This window comes from Sander vitreus, chromosome 13 (assembly GCF_031162955.1).
Source record: "Sander vitreus isolate 19-12246 chromosome 13, sanVit1, whole genome shotgun sequence".
Classification (NCBI taxonomy): Eukaryota; Metazoa; Chordata; class Actinopteri; order Perciformes; family Percidae; genus Sander; species Sander vitreus.
This window is the reverse complement of record NC_135867.1, coordinates 17787283-17802566: the sequence shown is the minus strand read 5'-3', so window position 1 is coordinate 17802566 and position 15284 is coordinate 17787283. Positions and strand designations below refer to the sequence as shown.

Genomic DNA, 15284 nt, shown 5'->3' with positions numbered 1-15284 from the left:
TTATATTCCCATATGTGATGTGGTCGCCTATGGTAAGATGTTTTCTCAAATGCAATAGCCTACCTTTACTGAAGTTTGAGGTATAACCTCTTTATATAGGCTACAGTATATGGGTATAACCAAGTCTTGTAATTAAAGCTTGTTTAAGTATCCACCTAACAAACATCTTTCTGGCCAGTGTAAGCATAGGCTACACTGTTCAGTAGTCATCAATAGTCCAAGAAACACTGTCCAACATAGTTCAATGCAATAATAAGTTTACTGTATCAGAGCACAATACAGCAAGGCGAGAGCTGTTTCCTTAGGGAAAATGCACACTGAATATTACAAATCTAACATGAGCTCTCTTATATTCTTGATTAAAAACCCTCCTTTTCAGGTCTGTGTTTCTTCACCATTAGATGTCTTCTTGAATCTTTCATGCAAAGAGCTTTTTCATACACCATAACAATCTGGCTGGTACTGCCTAACTCTGGTCCACAGTGTAGGCTATTTTGTCTGATCTTTTGCCACCCTTATCTCTGGAATTTCCTAGCGACCATAACAAAAAAGATATGTGGCTCAAGGCCCTTACTGCAGTTTTTATATTAAACATACAATCACTTTATGATTAATTAACACTGAAAAAAAAATAATATCCCCCAAATTACCCATTAAATTATTTGACTGGTAACAGAGATAATCTATATAAGTATAAGAAAATGTGATTTAATCATTTGTTTGCATGAATATTAGTGTAGTGTAAGTGTACAGTATCTTTTTGACACATTCTTCTTTTGTGCTATGAAGTAGCCTACAGTTAATTATTAAAACTATCAAACTATACCTACAGTATATCTATATATTTTTTTAACAATTTTTAACAGTTTTTATTGATTGCAATTACAAGCCCCCCTTATATGACAGTATCACATGTACAGAATGATACAGAAAACAGAAAACGATGGCACCTCCAGCAAAATCATGATACACAGAAATACAAAATGAAACAAGAATTGCACCTCTGCTGTCACCCTCCAAGACGTGTCTCAGTCCTTTCCCCTTCTGGGGTTCACCACTTGTTGAATTTTATGTATCCTGTCCGGCATTTACCATCTGTACAAGCTCCCCTGTGTCTCCTTTTTTAAATAAACTGGTCAGTTGGTTTACCAGATTTCGTCAAATGTCATTAGAATCCCTTCTTTAAAATGGTCTCTATCTATGTCTTTAACATACGTTTTGTGGTGGGGAAATAATCTTATATTGAGAATTCAGTGAAAACGAATAAATTCAACTAATCAAGTTAAAGGTGTTGGAAACAACGGGACTTGGAGAAACCAGCTGTTTGTTGCAGCAGTGCTTTGCTGCAAAACTCATCACAAGTGTTCAATGCTAAAGTAAAAGATATCGCTAAATTTGATATTGTCTTTTACTTATCCTAGGGCTAGGTCTGGCAATGCGAGATTATAGGGCTGATCAGAGGGGCTGCTGGGTCAGAGAGACACTTACAGGACATTTGGTGCTGGCAATATGTACACAGGTGCCTTTGGGCCAAACAGCACTTGGGTGGACAAGGTGTGTTAGGCAGATTTAAGATTTATTTATTAGGACAATGCACATTAATCAACATTTCTGTAAATCTGCCAGTGTTAGTCTGTCGACTAATTAGCTGTAGTCCTAGTTACCTAGAATGCATGTCTTTATGGGATGAGGGCTGGTTGGGCTGATCAGAGCATTTTTCCGCAGCAGAATATGAATGAACGGACAGGGCAGTTGGTCTACTTTAGTGCTCTTTTGGTGTGACGGGGAGAAAATGAAATGCCCCATGGACCCAGACATATCCTGCTTCAATAAAGCTGCTGTGGAAGTTATCACAGCAAAGATCAATGTAGGCTAAGAATAATTATTTTGTAATAGCTTCCACCCTTCAGTCTGCCAGTGACCAAAAGTAGGTCAGTAATGGGTGCTGTACTCTCTACTATAATCTCATACTATCTGATGCATTATGCTATGTTATGTAGGTATAAGTAGCCTATTCAGAAGGATATGGAACCACATGACACTGCATTGTTTAAATATCTGTATCTGATATTGTTGTTATTATAGTGATTCATTATGATTTGTCAATAACCATCCACTGTTGAATGCTGGATTGCATAAGGGACCCCTGCCCCCTGTGTGCTGCACTGGGGCCCCAGCTGGGAGTTTGGTATTAGTAGCAGGTGGAAGAAGGGTAAAAGCCTAAAATGGCCACCATACCCTCCTCACTATCATCATAACCACCACCATCATCATCATCATCATCATCATCAGCAGCAGCAGCAGAAGCCCATCCCCTAGCGTCCGTCCAGGGAATGTACCCCGTATGCGCATGGGCGGAGAAACTGCCGCTGTGCGCTGTTATTATTGTAAGAGTAATTTCTTTTTTACGAAAATGGCGTCTAGTCAGGGAGGTGTGGGAGCTGTCACCGCTCTACAAAGCCATCACTACTCTAGCGGACCTCACTGGAGCCCGGGAACCAGCCAGTACCAGCACCAGCAGCAGCACCACACGGCCCGCAGCCTGGACCGGGCTCTGGAGGATGCCGTGTGCTCGGGGCTACTGAACCTGAGCGGTAGGAAGCTGAGGGAGTACCCGGGGATGAGCTACGATCTGACCGATACAACACAAGCAGGTGGGTTGCTGTGCGTGCATGGACTATACTATAGGAAACCACGAGTCAGTCCCAATGTGCTTCATATAAAAACGTGCTCACTCTTTTATGCGTGTGAGAATGCAGGCTGTCCGCATTGTGCATGGATTTGTGTCTGATCTTCTGGATAGAGGCGCATTAACGTGTGTAGGTGACAATATTTAAAGGGATATACCGTACACTGACCTGGCTTCTGTAAATGCACATACAGTTTACATGCTGGTTAACTGTCCACTCGGGCTCATATATCACACCAGTTTACTGCACAAGGGGCTCGGCTGCTGTTGTGTGGATGTTTTGGTCGACGCCAACGGCTTTCAGTAGCCCCCTCTGAGACATGAATGAGACGGCAGGCGCACCCAAGTCAGGCGCTGTGCAGTGGTTTGTACACCGAGCTGCAGTTGATTTGGCACCGGACTGCTAGAGCAGAATATGAATGAACCGAGACGGCAGTTGTAGGCCTACAATCTTGCTCACTGAATAGCATTTGCAGCGAGCATGTAATACACGTAGGCTACATGCTTTTTTTCGTTTTGTTTTTTGTTTTTCATTTTCGGCACAACAGACAAAAGATTCAGTGTTCTTGCAGCCTCACCCCCTCTGCCTGCTGGGGTGCATATGCCCATATATAGCCCACAATCTGTCAGAAGACACTGGTCTGCTTTTGTTTATAGGTGGATAGGTATTTATCTGTTCTCAGGTCTAGTATTTCATTCAGTGTCTGCAAAAGGTAGAATGGTCATATAATCAGGTAAGTCAGTAGGTCAGTAGGCTCACATATTCTGAAGTCTGTGTTGTCAGGGTCAAGCCATACATAAGCTACTGTATTAGGCTGGTGGTTTAAAAAAGGGCTTGTCTAACTTTTACACATGAAGGACCACACTGGATTATACAACTGATAAGATTTTGTCACAAGGAACCCTGTGTAGAATATTTGTATCCAATGTTTTTTTTTAATACTGAATGAATAATAGTGGAATTGAATTATTATTAATAATTCTGAGTCATTGTCATGGACATCTAGATTACGCTGGATATCAGAATGATAGTTTCCTATCTTCTGAGATGTCCACGTACCATGTGGTGTTACTCCATCAAACCGCTGGTTTGTTGGAGAGCCCTTACCCCAAGGGATTTAAATGTTCTGCTCAAAGATTTTGGTATCTCTTCATACAGAAACTGTATTTAAACTGAAAAATTGAAAAACATGGATGTAATCAAAAGTAAAATTATTTGTGGTACATCATAATATTATTCATTATAGACAGTAATTGACAAATCATGGATAGGTAACCGGTTTGTTTAACAGTAAGCAGACATGTTGGACAAGAATGCAGATTGTTGCTTTTCTTTGTCAGTGATCTAGAGGTATCACCTGTGCCTGAATACTGTTAAAAACCTATAACCTTGAAGAGCCTCCCGAGGCCAAAATTTATGGCCTCCCGAGGCCATAAATATTAGGCCTATGCACAGGCTGTCTTCCAGGCTGGAGACAGACACAACAGAAAGTTAGTATGCTCTATTTCTGGACTACTGGGCTGAATGTACACACTTGTTACAATATACTGTAATAATGCTTCAGCTTGTCTCTTTCTAAAGCAAGACTGTCCAGACAGACTGTTAAGATTGTTGCATATAGGATTTTTTAAATAACTGCTGTTATCATGAGTGCATGTTATATATAACACTGATATTAATCAAAAGTGATATGAGAGTGTATATTTCTGTCACACCTTTGATCTCCTGCTTACACTGTGACTAATCTCGTCACTGTGAATGCTGTAGTCTTTTCACTTTTTTTTCACATCTTCATTTCGATGCCTTGAAATGGAAAGTGTGCCAGATCGAAGTCTCACTTTGAAATGTGCAAAGAGAGATCACACCTCACTGACAGCACCATCCTTTACATCAACTCCAATCTCTGCTGTGAAAAGAAACGGCTTTACAATGCCACAAGTACAGACTTTACATTTCACTGGATAGATCACATCAGAAGCCTTTCAAACTGAATGAAAAACAAATTAACCTGTAAGGAGAAAAAATGACTAGGGCTGGGTAACCGAAAGTTTTATCGGGACTCCGATACCGATTCTTAAATGTTACTTTTTTCGATACCAATTTTATAAAACAAAAATACATTACACATTAGAATAGAAATCTTTTTATTTATGCTTCAGCTCCTACTACGTAAGCCCCGTCTCTGTGCGTAACGTAGAGTTTTTCCCGCCTGCCTCTACAACGTGTGATGTTAGACAGCCAATAACAAACATTATTAGATCTTGGTAGAAGCATGGTGCGTGCTTATTGGCTCTCTGACGCTGATGAGATTTACACGTTAGGTATTGAAATCGATACTCAATACTTTAGAGGCAATTCGGTCGGTGTCTAAAAAGTATTGAATTCGGTACCAAGCACTAGAAATTAATGATTCTTCTGAAAATACTATGTGTTCGTGAACTTTGCACCATGTACAATATAAAGCTGAATATCCTTGCAATATTTAGATCTGTATCAAAAACCACTGAAGCAACAGCATGGTATCCCACCATTAATTGGGTGTTATTATAATTTAAATCCATTCTATTGCTGGTTTTAGAAGTAAACATTTTTTTTTTATACAGAACAGGGTCTCCATCTGACTAATGAGCAGCAGAAGGCCCCAGTGTGTGTAGACAGAGAAAGAGAGAGGCCTGCTCACACAAGGATGTTTATTTGCAGTGTGTTCCTGGCAGTTTGTCTCCAGTCAGTTTGTTTTCCCATGGGAAAGTGCACAAGCTCTGAGCTGCTGCCCTGACATTGGAGAGGGGGGGAGCTGTGCATCAATCTGGGCAGATGTTCAGGTTCATATCCCAGCATGCTCCTGCCTGCTATTACCTTGCCTTCAAGGGTATAAACACACACACACGTTAGCTGCAGCACCATGCAGTGTGTGTGCAGTATTCTCAGACAAACAAAGTGTAGCATGTGTGGTAGCTCAGGGGAATCCTAATAAACAAATATAATTTTAAACTCACAATTTTGTTTGGTTTTGAGTGAACATGATGCATGCTTGAGAATATGGGTCGTGCAGGAGATTGTTGCTTTAGTTTAGATTCCCTTGTTTTATGACTCTGCCGCAATCTGCCGTTATTGCCGCATCACACTACAGATTTATCGCCTTCTTGTATCCTCTATGATGGGTTTGGTGTGATATTTAACAGCCAAATAACGCTCCAAATGAAAAGAATGCAAGGTCAAAGAAAAGATAAAGAAGGGAGATTTCTGTCACCAACTGCAAGTGCATGTGATGGAGATTTAACAGCCAAGAACAAACCAGAAGCTAGAAGATTAATTGTGTATCATGTCGAAACTTCTGCAGTCTACTCTGGAGAGCTGGCTGAAAAAGGTGGCAAAACGAATATCCCACAGTTTATGTCATTGTGTGTGACTTGAAGCACACGGTAAGTCTCATACTGTAAGAATGGTTCTTCGTTGTTACATTCCTGAGAAGTTTAGTTAGCTTGTGAAGGACATTCTCAACAAGGACCCAAGTCTCAAGCTGGCATTCTTGGATTTGATAATCGACCACGGTAAATACTGTTAAGTGCCACTGCTCATTAAAGTACAAACACGTTGCAGGCTGACTCACTCAAAAGGCTTCCAGAGGCTTGGCAATTAAAAACACAACACAGCACTACACTGTGCTACTCATACTTGGTGCTCCATCTTTCTGAAATCAAATATTCTTGGTGTCTTATAAAAGCCTGTCCAGTCTTTCCTCTTGTTATGACTGATATGTGAAGAATAGCAGGCGCTCCTGGGAGGCTACTTATAAGAACTGCCTCCAAATAAGTGCTGGTTTTCTTTACTTCTCACTAGGTTTTGAGCGATCCTAGTAATATGAGTGTAGCCTGAAAATAATCCACATTCCCAACTGGTGCTTCTTCCCTCAGGGCACCTTCTAGACTATGTCAGCAGGATTGCAATACGTTATTAGATTAATGACAACACTGTTAAATATTTGGATAGTAAAACTAAACTAATAAATAAACAATGAATTGATGATTGTAAAAAACTGATTTATCTTCATGATGCTTATTATGTTACACACAAAAAGAAAGAAATTAAAGAAATGTTCCTCTGTAATGACACAGACAACCCGGAAATGTTGACAAATCAGAGCAGACTGGGCTCTTTCAGAGGGTAGTTTAAAGAGATAGGTGCCAAAACAGAGCGTTTCATACAGAGGGTAAATACAAGTATATTGAGACAAGCAGTATATTAGAAAAAGATTTGTTTTTGAACATTAAAGAATGTAAACATTTTCTAATAGAGACCCAAAATACAAGTATGAACCTGAAAATGAGCATAATATGGGACCTTTAGGAAATTAAGAAGAGCAAGTATATTTTTAAATATATATGTTGATTATCTTGCGCTAGCTGGGGCTTAATTTTAGGACTGCAACTTGTGATTATTTTCATTTTTGATTTATCTATCAATTAATTACATTTTTAATTAATCAAGCAATATTTCAGTCTATATAATGTCAAAATAATGGAGGACAATTGCTTGTTGCTTATATCTGAATAAAAAAAATTAAAACAGAGATAACCTGCACATTAAAGAAGTGCTGTATGAACCACCAAGTGTTTGGCATTTGTACTTGACTACATTCATTAAGTTATAATCTATAGCCTGCAAATACAGTGAGAAACTTTTGTATGTCATAAGCACCTTTTGGTTAGAGCAGAAGTTAGCAGTGACATCTCCTACTTGTGAATCAGCAGGTAGCTTAATTTGTTTTTTGTTTGTTGACTTGGATCCCGATTAGCAACTATTCTTCCTGAGATCCACACAATAAAAACACAACACCAAGTGACAAAATACAGTGGTGTGAAAAAGTGTTTGCCCCCTTCCTCATTTCCTGTTCCTTTGCATGTTTGTCACACTTAAGTGTTTGGAACATCAAACCAATTTAAACAAAAGTCAAGGACAACACAAGTAAACACAAAATGCAATTTGTAAATGAAGGTGTTTATTATTAAAGGAGAAAAAAAATCCAAACCATCATGGCCCTGTGTGAAAAAGTGATTGCCCCCCTTGTTAAAACATACTATAACTGTGGTTGTCCACACCTGAGTTCAATTTCTCTAGCCACACCCAGGCCTGATTATTGCCACACCTGTTCACAATCAAGGCATCACTTAAATAGGAGCTGCTTGACACAGTAAGGTCCACCAGAAGATCCTTAAAAGCTACACATCATGCCGAGACCCAAAGAAATTCAGGAACAATTGAGAAAGAAAGTAATTGAGATCTATCAGTCTGGAAAGGGTTATAAAGCCATTTCCAAAGCTTTGGGAATCAGCGAACCACAGTGAGAGCCATTATCCACAAATGGCGAAGACATGGAACAGTGGTGAACCTTCCCAGGAGTGGCCGGCCGCCCAAAATTACCCCCAAGAGCGCAGCGACGACTCATCAAGAGGTCACAAAAGACCCCACAACAACGTCCAAGAACTGCAGGCCTCACTTGCCTCAGTTAAGGTCAGCGTTCATGCCTCCACCATCAGGAAAAGACTGGGCAAAAAATGGCCTGCATGGCAGAGTTCCAAGGAGAAAACCACTGCTGAGCAAAAAGAACATCAAAGCTTGTCTCAATTTCTCCAGAACACATCTTGATGATCCCCAAGACTTTTGGGACAACATTCTGTGGACCGATGAGACAAAAGTGGAACTCTTTGGAAGGTGTGTGTCCAAGTATATCTGGCGTAGAAGGAACACTGCATTTCATAAAAGAACATTATACCAACTGTAAAATATGGTGGTGGTAGTGTGATGGTCTGGGGCTGTTTTGCTGCTTCAGGACCTGGAAGACTTGCCGTGATAAAAGGAACTATGAATTCTGCTGTCTACCAAGAGATCCTGAAGGAGAATGTCCGACCATCTGTTCGTGTACTCAAGCTGAAACGAACTTGGGTTCTGCAGCAGGACAATGATCCTAAACACACCAGCAAGTCCACCACCGAATGGCTGAAGAAAAAACTAAATGAAGACTTTGGAGTGGCCTAGCCAAAGTCCTGACCTGAATCCTATTGAGATGTTGTGGTATGACCTTAAAAAGGCCGTTCATGCTCGAAAACCCTCTAATGTAACTGAATTAGGACAATTCTGCAAAGATGAGTGGGCCAAAAATTCCTCCAGGGCGCTGTAAAAGCCTCATTGCACGTTATCGCAAGCGCTTGGTTGCAGTTGTTGCTGCTAAGGGTGGCCCAACCAGTTATTAGGTTTAGGGGGCAATCACTTTTTCACACAGGGCCATGATGGTTTGGATTTTTTTTCACCTTTAATAATTAACACCTTCATTTACAAATTGCATTTTGTGTTTACTTGTGTTGTCCTTGACTATTGTTTAAATTGGTTTGATGTTCCGAAACACTTAAGTGTGACAAACATGCAAAGGAACAGGAAATGAGGAAGGGGGCAAACACTTTTTCACACCACTGTACATGAACACTCAACAACACAGCCCACAAACGTCTCACCCAAAACCTCACCCTCACCCATAGTGTCAAGTTAAGTGTACAGCCACAACTGCTGCTTCTTCATTTACAATGCAGAATATGGGTCAAACTTTTGATTTGATTCCATTCAGCCAGAAGAAACAAACCTACTGTACTGTGGAGGACCACTTTATTTTCACCATCGTTTGTAGTTTTCATGAGTGACTGGAGGAAGAGGGAATGTGTGTGTGTGTGTGTGTGTGTGTGTGTGTGTGTGTGTGTGCGCACTAGTAGGAGAACAAAATCAAGCATTATGTGAACATTAATATTTTATATCGAAAGTACTTATAATAATGTTTCTGTGTATGTTTATTGTGTATGAATGAATCTGTCTGCATATGCCCATATACTGTATGCCTGTTGTCAGTATGGGGCTGCTGAACATGGACTGATGGAGCGTCTAGAAGAACATATGTGGTAGGGGAAATGCTGATTGTGTGACACTAATGCATGGACCAAGTTATTGCCAGAGTGTGAGTACAGTGACAATGAAATGCCCCATGAAAGCACCCACAGCCAACCCCCCACAAAGTAGCTGAGCAATTACAGCTGACCCAGAGACTGCCCAGACACTGTGATCACGTCTGCTGCAGGCACCAATAATGAACCCCAATTAATCAGGTTTTTGTCATGTTCCTTCCGTGTTTTCATTAGGCTACTAAAGTAAAGATCTTTAGGATTTTTGTATTTTGGTCTGTTTCTTTGTAGTTTGTGCACTTGATGCTGGGAATTCTTGTAGACTATAAGTGATTTTTTTTTGTGCGGATATATTATGATGATCATACGTTGAGCTTTCTAATCGCAATCTTAAAACAAACGTTTCCTGTTCAGAATCCCTCTGCAGCAGTAAAGAGAGAGAGACTGTTATTTCTGCCAGCACTCAGCAGGATATCTGGTAGCATAGAGTTTGCTGTGTCATGGGAAGACAGCCAGACATCATCTGCACTACCAACATAAATGAATAGATTAGTGATTTGGTGTGAGGGTGCAGCACAATGGAGCCATGGTGGAGGGCTCGTCTGCCTGACGGGCCTTGTCCTGCGGGAGCTCAGGGCGACCAGCAGGTGGATAAAAGGCCCACTGTGGGCTGCAGATGGTGCTGGGTCTGAGTTGGAGGAGGGAAAGGGGAAGGAGATAGACAGATTCACAAAGACTGCCTCCATCCACCCCCATCGCTCATCGACCCACATGATTCCACAGCTAAAGAATAGTCCCCAGTTGTTTGGCTGGAGGGAGGTATGTGGGGAAGCCGTCTATGTACAGCTGGGTTACAGCACCAAGGTTTGAGCCTCAGGGGGAGGCAGAATTTACTCTTAATGGAAGATGAGTATACCCTGTAACCTCAGCTTTGGTCTTTCCCTATGTGGTAATTTGTGTTTCCCTTAACCTCTTGGCTTATTTTCCCTTTGTGCTGCTGAATGTCTCATGGTCTGCTTCTCACTTCTGCTTACTGGCTGCTGTCAGAGCTCAGACCACAGCTACAGAGAGAGGCCTGTTGGGTCATTTAAGGCTTGTCAGAAATTAGAGTCTGTCTAAAGGCACAGACACAACTCACAAACAGGTTTGCGCGCCTCATGACATCTTGTAACCTCAGGGAGTAGGGAAGGTTGTGATGTCTGCATAAATGTGTTGAAATACTACAGTATTTGAATAAAGGCTACTGATATAACTTTGCTAATCAATCCACAGTTAACACAAACCTCTTAACAGTGAGTGTCTGCCTTCAGTAAAGACCATATAGTTTAATTGTTTAATAAAGGGTGGTAGCTATATGTAATTGCATGCATTAAGGGGATGCAGGCACAGTAGTGTTTGCTTTTAGCTGTAGGGATGTGGCACTTAAGTGAAAACAGTTACCACTTATCTGTGGCTGTGCAGCTCCATCACATAGGTCTCTAATTATTGTGTCACCCAGAGATAATGCAAAAGACAGGATCGTTCACACACACACACACACACACACACACACACACACACACACACACACACACTAATGTTTAGCTGCTGAATCAATATGTGTCTGAAGGTGAAGTCTTATCAATTAGGAAGTCCTCACATGTATTGTTTTTCTTACAATCCCCCATGTGTCCTCTCCTTTCCTTTATAAATAGTTAAACAGGTTTTAATTAAAGGTGACACAAACAGAGAGAAGGGCTCTGAATGCATGCATGTGTGTCTGTGTGCATGGAAATGTCTTGGATTGTGTAAGGGATTCAGCAACCTTGAGGGACGATGTGCAAATCAGGCTTTGTGCTTGATCCAAAGGCATGCATAAAATGTAGACCTCCAGAGGGAGCATGAGTCTGGTTGATGATGTAGCCTATACTACAATTTAGTACATTATGTGTATGGGAAAGTGCTGAGTGAGTGTTTTTTTCTACTTCAATGTTCTTGGGCAAGAGAGCCAGTATCTAAATATTTTATCATAAGAGGCACATGCAGATGGGAGGAAGTGCTCACATTCATTGACCTCAACAGGGATTACATTCATTTTGTTGTTACAGAATAGTAGCATGCACTCTTGGCTGATTACAGGGCTGTGATTTTGCAGTAAATTTGCTTCAGTAGTAAAGCAGAGCACATGAGTTATAGTCAGACTGTGCTTACTGTGTCAGCCACATTTACTGTAATGACGGCTTGTCCTTTATTGATTCAGCATCTGCACATACTAATTTTACCTTTTTTTGTGGAACTAATGTAATAAATGTTAATGTTAACATTACACGTTAACTATTAATTTGAATTACCTGCAAAATCAAATACATTCCCATTATAGATGCACCGATTACAACTTTCTAGGCCGATTCCGATTTCTGATTTTCTTTGAGTTAGGCCAGCCGATACCGATTTTAGCCGATTCCGATTTCATTTTTTCTAACCTCTTTACAGTACACACAAATATTTATTTTCTATCTTTTCTTTAATAGAACATTTTGCACAGAACATAGAAAAAATTTGGAACAGATAATGGATCACTATAAAATAGAACTATATAAAATTCACACACATCTAAAGTGCAACGTTAGAACCATTTCCTTCTTTTCACATCCAATATCCAACTAAAAAAATGTGCTTTGGTTTTTGGTGTCGTCCCTCCACGCCCTACTCTTTCCTTGCAGGTGTTGCATATTGCAAACTTGTTATCTTCTGTACACACGCTGAAGAATTTCCAAACAGCTGACATGTTGCAGGTTAATTCACGAGGTTCCCTACATGTTCAAGAATAGCGCGGACACGCGCTTCACACCGCGAGCGGGTACGCGCGACACACGGCGGAAAAGTTGAGAGAAAGGAAAAAGAGACTGTGCTGTCGCGTCCGTGTGTGCGTGCGTCCTTGAGAACTGTAACTTGTATAACTTATGTTGTCAGTTAATTGTAGCATTGACCGGCATGAAATCGGCATATGGCAGTTCCGGTCACCGGCCGGTCTATCGGTGCATCTCTAATTCCCATGAACCTCAGCTGTACTTTGTGTTGAGGAACAGTATACCTGCTAAACATTATTGTACATTTGTGAGTAAGTTGCCATGCTAGCATTAGAATTTAGCTTAGAGCACCACTGTGTCTAAGTACAGCCATATTTCAGTTATATAAATGCAGCTATATAACTCAGGTGTAATATATACCTTTAGAAAATGACTTAGATCATGATCATGCTCAGAAAGATACATCCTTTAAAATAGCTATTTACTGTATATATATATATATATATATATAGGTTGTTTTTATTCCAAATGATCTAGTGACATAGAAAACATACCACCCTTCTGTACAAAAAGCAGCCCAAATCTCCATTGTTTTAATAACCATTTGGTCGTTATCTCCGGTTGCTTGCAACAGCTCTTTCAACAAAAAGAAAAGATGTGAAGTGAGTTCTAACAGTTTCCAACCATTCATACAAATCTAAAGCCATAGATGTGCCACTCCCAGTGAGATTGATATTGGAAACACTGAGATCTTATACTGACAGTAGCAGTCAAATCTTTGAGGCCCAATACTTTGGTGTAATCTTAGACCAGTGTTTGATGCCCACCGCTCCGTCACTGAGACATATTGATTAGTCTTTTAAGCCTATGGCCTCATGCTTGAAGCAAACGTAATGGACGATACCCAGATCTGAAAAAGATTATAATATGTATGTCACCTGTGTGTTCAAAGTGTACATATTTCATCAACTCCTATTCCTCCCCTTTGCAGATTTGTCCAAGAATCGACTCACAGAAATCCCTCCAGAAGTGTGTCTGTTCGCCCCTCTCGAGTCGCTCAATCTCTACCACAACTGCATCAAGTGCATCCCAGAAGCCATTATTAATCTGCAGATGCTGACTTATCTTGACGTCAGGTGCGTCATTGCTAACACTATATTACACTATATTCAGTTACCTGTGTCTCATTATACACATTTAACAAAAGTGAATGCATTTGTGTTCAGTTTTATATCTCTCACGTAGTGCTTGTTCCCCTTTCAGTACACTCACAGGGCAAAAATGCTTTCATGAAAGAAAGGCTTTTTTCTTTTGCTGAAACTCAATCCCCAGTGATCAGATACTCACTGTTACATGCTTCTGTATACTGTTTTAAATGTAGGTCACTGTTTGATCTTTCTCTACAGCCGAAATCTCCTGTCAGTTTTGCCAAAATACTTGTTTAGCCTCCCCCTCAAAGTTCTGCTTGTGAGCAACAACAAGCTGGTGTCCATCCCCGAGGAGATCGGCAAGGCCAAAGAGTTGATGGAACTGGTGAGCAGTGTGTATATGTCAGTGCATATGAACTTGTGTATGTCGTACTGCCGGAGCACTCCCATTTCCTACACTTTGTCTCCCCTCGCAGGACGTGAGCTGTAATGAGATCCGGGTGCTACCAGCTCAGGTGGGGAGCCTTCATGCCTTGCGAGAACTTAACATCAGGAAGAATTGTCTTCACATGCTGCCTGAGGGTCAGTCCATCACACCTGATGTTATGCTTTTTTACTCACTGGGTTCTTTAGAGATGTCCCAGTAATAATTTAGCTTGACACTTTTAGCAAGCATAGCAGTCCTCCCACAGGCAAGATGTACACCTCTACTGTTTTTGTTTTGTTTATGCTTTCATTTTTTTCTGCTTTTTTTTAAATTGAAAACCCAGGTGTTTACCAGGCACGGAGGGTGTAACATAAAGCTACTATCAAGTTGCATTATGGAAACTGTGTTATTTTTGTTTTTAGGGCATTGCCGTGACTTTTAGATTAGATCTAACCCACCAGCATAACAAAGCATACAACGTTGTAAATGTATTTTGGAAGCATCACATTCAACAAAAGCTGTTTATTGGTCTGTACTTGCAGAGTTGGCTGACCTGCCTCTCATCCGACTTGACTTTTCCTGCAATAAGATCACAGAGATTCCTGCAGCTTACAGGAAACTCAGGCAGCTCCAGCACATCATCCTAGATAACAATCCTATGCAGTCTCCACCAGCACAGGTGAGTGCATTAATGTCACAATTCTGTTTGTGCATACTATATGGACGTAAAGTATATATATGGGTATATATCTTTTCAGGGTTTCCTGTATGTGGTTAAGTTGACAGGTTGTCATGTCCCTCACATTTTCATGAACCTGGTACAATTGTCAATCTAGTGGATGAATGAACATATTTATCTTTCTAGTGGGTACAACAACTCTCGTCTCGCATTGCCAGACCTATCTCCACAGCGCCGCGGAGTAGGGGCTGGCTAGTCCACACAACATTCCTGGATAGGAGAAACACATGCTCTGGTTTATTGCCATTTCTTTAAACCAATCACCATCAATTGTCTTGAGTGGCGCTAAGCACCAGACTCAACAACAGCGCCTCTACAAAATAGCCTTGGCAAGGAACTTGTAAGGAACAGAACATGTACTTTCAAAAGTTGTTTAGTGATGCAACAGAAAACTCAGATTGGCCAGATAGTCTCGCTAGCTGTCTGGATTTATCATGCAGAGATCTGAGGAGCACTTAACCATAGTCCTTATAACTACCCTGTAAATGAAACGTCGTCAATATAGACTACACCAACTCTAGATGACACCTTCTGTGCATTTGTATGT

The 15284-nt window shown here is 40.8% G+C and overlaps 1 protein-coding gene across 3 annotated transcripts in view; it reads left to right on the top strand.

Annotated features, from left to right (window-relative positions):
- Positions 1–2344: 2344 nt before the first annotated feature.
- Positions 2345–15284, top strand: part of lrch2 (leucine-rich repeats and calponin homology (CH) domain containing 2) — a 38724-nt gene continuing 25784 nt past the window's right edge. For all 3 annotated transcript variants that reach the window (XM_078266147.1, XM_078266148.1, XM_078266149.1), the window contains exons 1-5: positions 2345–2654; positions 13415–13559; positions 13830–13956; positions 14048–14153; positions 14541–14677. In XM_078266147.1, the coding sequence (XP_078122273.1) occupies positions 2345–2654; positions 13415–13559; positions 13830–13956; positions 14048–14153; positions 14541–14677 (825 nt within the window). The remainder of the gene's footprint in view (positions 2655–13414; positions 13560–13829; positions 13957–14047; positions 14154–14540; positions 14678–15284) is intronic.